We start from the raw sequence: 6,578 nt of genomic DNA on the forward strand, positions 1-6,578 counted from the left end.
CTAAAAACGATGTGTCGTGATACAAATGCCAACAAAATGCACCGAATCAGTAAATCTTACCACCCCTAACGTATTGCTCTGCTGCCATGATTGGCTGATTAAAAAAAAAAAAACTGCATAAATTGCACAATAGCTTACGCTGTTAACAGCCACCATTTTTCATTGTCATGGGATTAGAATTTCATCCACCTTCAGTAAAGTATTACTGCCAACCAAAAAATCAGATTCAATAAATGAATCACTGTATTTAAGTTCCCTAATGACCAGACACCCCATAGCAGTGTGTGTGTGTGTGTGGGTGTGTTGATTCAGCTACCCACAGCATCATTTCCTCTCCAGAGGATGCGCTTTAATAACAAATACGGACCATCCAACATGTGCACTCCCTCATGCTTGATTAATTTCAACTGTGGGAAGGGATGACTAATCTTCTCTCCCTCTTACCTGCTTTCCGAGTCAGCACAAGATCACTCATCTGCTTCCAGGCACAGATTTATTGGGTGCCACAGCTGTGCAATGGCAGAAAGCAGTTAAAAAAACAAACAAATATTCAAAAAAATAAATAAATAAATAAATTAATTAATTAATTAATTAATTTTAAAAAAAGGGTGAAATAGTGTAAAGCTCATCTATAATACGTCATTTTTAATTATTAAACTTCAATTGCTTCAATACGGAACCTCAATATTGCCTTTAAAAACATTTTTATGCTAAAAATCAAGATCAAGACTAAAATGTAATCAATTTCCACACTCTAGTGAAGCAGTGCAAACTTATACTCTGAGAGAGGGGAAAAAAAACAAAACATGGAAGACATGTAAAGAACTCACTGTTGCACCTGTCTTGTAAGCATACTAGCTTCAGGGGCATGCTCATGCCTGCTCGCTCTCACGCTCTGTCTGTAAGCATGCAGCTCTAACGAGTTCATTGTATTATGGATGTCTGCATTTCCTGGTTGGAATTTCACATTTCCTAAAATGGACCCGTAACCTACTGACCTAGTGTGCAGCCCACTGAACTGACCAAAATATTTTTACATTCATTCATGGCATTTGGCAAAAGCCCTTATCCAGAGCAACTAACATTTATCTCATTCATACAACTGAGCAGCCATGAGGTTAAGAGCCTTGCTCAGGGGCCCAGGAATGGCAGCTTGGTGTGGTTGGAAATAGAACTCATGACCTTTGAATTCAAAGCCTTAACCATTAAGCTGCCACCTATTCATCAGTTTACCCCAAACCAGCATAATCTTGAATTGCGGAAATACGTCTGTATTGTTATATCTACTATCTCCTTAACCAAATCTGTCATATCACTGTTAATGTGATCACCTTTAATGTGTTAATCCAGGAGTGTCTAATCTTTTTTTCACTAAGGGCCGGTGTGGGTGCAGGTTTTGATTCCAACCATGCAAGAGCAACTTCAGGATCTGTTCAGAAATCAAATTCTACCTGTTTAAACCTAATGATCTTCATTTACAACAACTATCAGGTGTTCCCTTGATTGGTTGAAATGAAAACCTGCACCCACACCAGCCCTTTGTGGAAAAGATCGGACACCACTGCGTTAAACTGAAGACTCAAGTCAGTTGCAGGTGCTGGATACAATCTGGTGTCCCAATACTTTTGCCTATATATTGCATATATGCTAAAGTATCAGTAATGCACCGTTTTTTTTGTAACACATTGGTCCTGGATAATAACAATGTCTGTGCTACAAGGTTTTACATTTAATACATAGCCATTTTGCTAAGACTGACAACAAAAGGTTATATTATATAATATAAGAATATTGAATTTCTGATAATTTACCACCAAAAAGCAGATATTTCAAAACACATGTAACCAGTAAATGAGATCCCTGAAATCACAGCTTGGGCACAATTAATTTTCTATTTCCTGTGTCTCACCCTTATGCATTCTGTAAACCTCTATGCCAGCTTTGAAAAGTTGTTGTGAAACTCAAATGCAAAACTCCACTTCACAGAAACCACATATGGCTGATGAACTGCAATGTGTAAAACCTGAAGTTTTCACCAATATGCCCCCCTATCAGTCGAGGAGCTCAGGAAAACGTGCCTGTACATGCAGGGCTTTTCCTTACACAGACCTTAAACACACAACTCAGCATTCTAACTAATTGGTTTCAAACGGGCAGAAGATCGCATTAGCTTTGGTTCCAGTGAGCACAAAGACCTTTAAAATACAGAAGCACCACATACACACTCGCATTTATGAAAGACCTTAGAATTGTGTTATTATACAAAATATCAAGCTTCAGTCGGACTGAAAAAAACACACGTTTAGGTGTTACACTTAAAATCCACCCTATAAAAACAAAAAGTGGCATTCAATTTATTTTAGAATAAATTTGATTTATTTCTATATATACACATTCAATTTGTTTGACTAAATGTAGATAGTAGCAACAGTGGAACTTGCACTTAATAAAAGCAATGCAGCAGTGCATTAGTTCTTCAGTCAGTCTAATTCTCTCACCTCCACCTCTGAACAGTGAAACTAACCACAATCAAAAGCTTCAAATTTATATTATTACATTTAGTCTGTTTATGTTCGTGATTTCACAGAATGCAAACAAGCTAAGCCGAGATTTTGCAGATTCTGTGCCATACAGCTACAAGAACATGTTTAATAAAAATCTAATTTCACATCATTATGATGTTGAATTTTCGCTGGAAGGAAGTAATGAAAGCTGATGTTGGAATCATAAAATTTTGGTTTACTAAACACCAGTTTCACTGCACAAGCAATGTCCTCTATTGGTGTTCATGTAGCTGACAAGCACAAACCAAAAGAATCCCACCATTGTGTTTTAAGGTACTTAAAGTCCTAGTGTGTGGACATATAGACCTATGGGCATCTCTGATCATGCCACACTGTGTATATTGATGCTGTTCACACCTTTCCAGACCCAATTTCTAAAGTTCTAAATATTTTGAATATCATGTTCCATTACTCAAGTCGATTAACATGCATTCACAGGTAGCAGCTAAACACACCAGCTGGATAAAGTGCATGAGTGGTATAAATCTTAGACAAAAAAAAGGAAAAGATATTCATCTAGAGGTTATAGACTCATTCCACAATACACATCAGAGTAGGTTATATCGGTAAGGGGTAAAGGTTTGGCAAAATGGGGTAAGAGAGTACACATGACAAACAAACACACACACACACACACACACCCAAAGCAATTAGCTGATGGGATTATATATATATATATATATATATATATATATATATATATATATATATATATATATATATATATATATATATAAAACACATATACATATATTCACACACACACACACACACACACACACACACACACAAACAAATGTGTGTATATATATATAAACTCAAAGCTAAAGCCCCTGGTGAGTTTAGACCAATAATAAAATTACATGTAAAATATATTCATTCATATATATTCATTCATATATATATATATATATATATATAAAACTCCAGTCGAAAGTGTGGCCACACCTTCTTATTTAATGTTTATCTTTAATTTATTTATTTATTTATTTTATTTTTTTTGTGATTACCATTATATATTGACACTCAAGATCCTGAAATAATTTCCTTTGCTAGCACACCAGCAATAAGGGGAAATAAGGATTTTGGTATGATGACATCTTTTTTTAAAAACAGTTTTATATATCATATATATCAGATCTACTCCTCTGTTGGCCCAGTAACAGCATCCACCTGAAAAAGTGTGTGTGTGTGTGTGTGTGTGTTACCTGTAATTGTTTGTCGCCTTCCCTCGTCCAGGTGAGTAGAAATTACATCCCCCATGGTGAAAAATACTTTTAAACAAATACAAAAAAAAAACGTTCTTCAAATCCAGAGAAACTGTTGCTTTCTTTCAATAGGAGAAAAAAAATTAAACTATTGCAAAACTTTTTGCGTTTTCTTCTTGACGCCTTCCATGAGAACACATTCGACCTGCCGACCAGCCACCTGAATACACCTCCACAGGTGTGGTGATGAAATGGAGCTGAAATCCACAACCTTTTCTACTTCACATGCGAGTAAATGGAAAAGGTGGAGCTGCGCAAATTTGCAGCTGAGCGTTCAGTCGCTCGCTCGCTCTCATTCACACACACACACACACACACACCTCCCCACTCTTACACACGTACTTACTTACACACCTCCCCACTCTGCGCGCTCGCGTTTACACACGCTCACCTCCCCACTCTGCGCGCTCACACAGAAACACACACTCACCTCCCCACTCTACGCGCTCACACAGACACACACTCACCTCCCCACTCTGCGCGCTCACACACTCACTCACCTCCCCACTCTGCGCGCTCACACGCGCTCACACAGACACACACTCACCTCCCCACTCTGCGCGCTCAAACACACACACACACCTCCCCACTCTGCGCGCTCACACACTCACTCACCTCCCCACTTTGCGCGTTCACACACACACACTCACTCGCTCACTCATCTCCCCACTTTGCGCGCTCATACACACTCACTCCCCCACCACTCTGCGCGTTCTCACACACACACTCTCGCTCTCAAGACAGTATGGTGTTAGATTGTTTTTGTGCATCGACATCACTTACTGCAGTCAAAATGCTATTAGAAATACGCAAACTTCAATGAAATCAATCTGGCAACCCAGACTAACCTGCGACTGGCGTATAGACGTGACTCAGGTTTGTGACGCAACAAGTGGAAAAGACCGACCTGATTGTCACACGGCTTTTTTGTATTTATTTCTAGTGTTTGCATTTTTTAAATAAATGTTGGTGAAATGCATGCATTCTTAAAACCCCCGTCAAAATTGGATTAATTGGCAAAATATAATTTGTGCTCCAATTTTTTTTTTTTTATATTTCCACCAAATAAACTGTTTAATAAGAGAGTTAGCTAAATGGTGTAATTAAGTATTTCTTATTTCATTTAAATATTAAAATAGTGACTTTATGAAGTTAAGATACAAGTAAAATTCAGCCGATAAAAGATTGGAGCTGGATCTGTTTTGGAAGTAAAATACTGCCCTCTTGTGGACAAATGTGGCAAATAAATCCCTATATGTGTATGTGTGTATAGAGTATATTTAAATGTATACTACTTTACTATGTAAATATTTTAAAATATAAGTAAAAGTTTGTGGACACCTGACCATAAGATTGGTATTTGCTTTTTGAACATCCCATCCCCATTTGCTGATATAATAATCTTCATTCTTTTGGGAAGATGTTCCACTAGATTTTGGAGTGTGATTGTGAGGATTTGTGCTCATTCAACCATGTTTGTTAGCAAAGACAGGTTGTAGGTGAGATGATGAGGCCTGGGGTGCAGTCATAAAAAATACAAAAAAGAACATTGTACAGCATTCAGAAGACTACCTTATAATAACCATTTCAGCTTAGTAAATATTGTGAATATACAACACTTCTGAAACAAATACTAAATACCATTTCAGTATATCTTCTTAAGGGACAATACTATAGAAATTGATCTTCGATATATTTTAGAGTAGTCAGTGTGCAGTTTGTATAGCAGTACATATTTACTGTCCTCTAAAAATAACTCAGCATGCAGCCTTTATTGTTAAAGTAGCTGGCAACAAAAGTGAGTACACCCTAAGTGATTACAGCTGTACACCGCTTAACCATGCAAATTCATCATGTTCATGTTTTTGTCTGCTTAACAGGACCATACAAATGTGTGTATCTTGTAATAGAGCAGTTAAAATGAGGTGCTTTGAGTATTCTCTCATACTGACCACTGGATGTTCAACATGGCACCTCATGGCAAAGACTCTCTGAGAATTTGAAAATTGTTGCTCTCCACAAACATGGCCTAGGCTATATGTGTGTGGATGGAAAGAGAAATGGTGTATATGTGTGGATGGAAAGAGAAATGGTGTAGGGGTGATCCTGATGGAAGAGTACAGTAAGAGTGTAGTGGAGGTGAAGGGAGTTTCTGATAGGGTGATGGATGTGAAGCTGGAAGTTGAAGGTGTGATGATAAATGTCATTAGTGCCTATGCTCCACAAGTGGGCTGTGAGATGGAGAAGAAGAAAAGATTCTGGAGTGAGTTAGATGAAGTAGTGGAGAGTGTACCTGGAAATTATAGATTGGTGATTGGGGCAGACTTCAATGGCTATGTAAGTGAAGGGAACAGAGGTGAAGAGGAGGTGATTGGAAGGTATGGCTTTACGGAGAGGGATGTGGAAGGGCAGATGGTCCTAGATTTTGCTAAAAGGATGGAAATGGCGGTAATAAATGAGGAGCTGTATGAGAAGTTAAACAATAAGGAAGGAGAAAATCATTTGTACCGATTGGACAGGCTGAGGGACGGCGCTGGGAAGGATGTGCTGCAACCCCCCGTCAGAGCAATAAAGGCTGCAGATGGAAATGTGTTGACTAGTGGGGAGAGGGTGTTGAGAAGGTGGAGGAAGTATTTTGAGCAGCTGATGAATGAAGAAAATGAGAGAGAGAGAAGGTCGGATGATGGGGAGTTGGTGAAGGAGGAAGTGGATAGGATTAGTAAGGAGGAAGTGAGAGCAGCTATTA

General features: G+C 38.3%; 1 protein-coding gene across 5 annotated transcripts in view; it reads right to left on the minus strand.

Annotated features, from left to right (window-relative positions):
- niban2a (niban apoptosis regulator 2a) overlaps nucleotides 1–4,559 on the minus strand; it is a 46,437-nt gene extending 41,878 nt beyond the window's left edge. Inside the window, exons 1-2 of one of the 5 annotated variants that reach the window (XM_083564057.1) lie at nucleotides 4,263–4,559; nucleotides 3,773–4,152 (exon numbers count right to left, since the gene is read on the minus strand). In XM_083564057.1, the coding sequence (XP_083420183.1) occupies nucleotides 3,773–3,827 (55 nt within the window). In that variant the 5' untranslated portion in view covers nucleotides 3,828–4,152; nucleotides 4,263–4,559. Of the gene's footprint in view, nucleotides 1–3,772; nucleotides 4,153–4,254 lie in introns of all 5 variants that reach the window. The other 4 variants (XM_083564058.1, XM_083564056.1, XM_083564060.1 and 1 more) reach the window with 4 other exon arrangements.
- Between the last annotated feature and the right edge of the window lie 2,019 nt (nucleotides 4,560–6,578).

This window comes from Silurus aristotelis, assembly GCF_946808225.1.
Source record: "Silurus aristotelis genome assembly, chromosome: 16".
Classification (NCBI taxonomy): Eukaryota; Metazoa; Chordata; class Actinopteri; order Siluriformes; family Siluridae; genus Silurus; species Silurus aristotelis.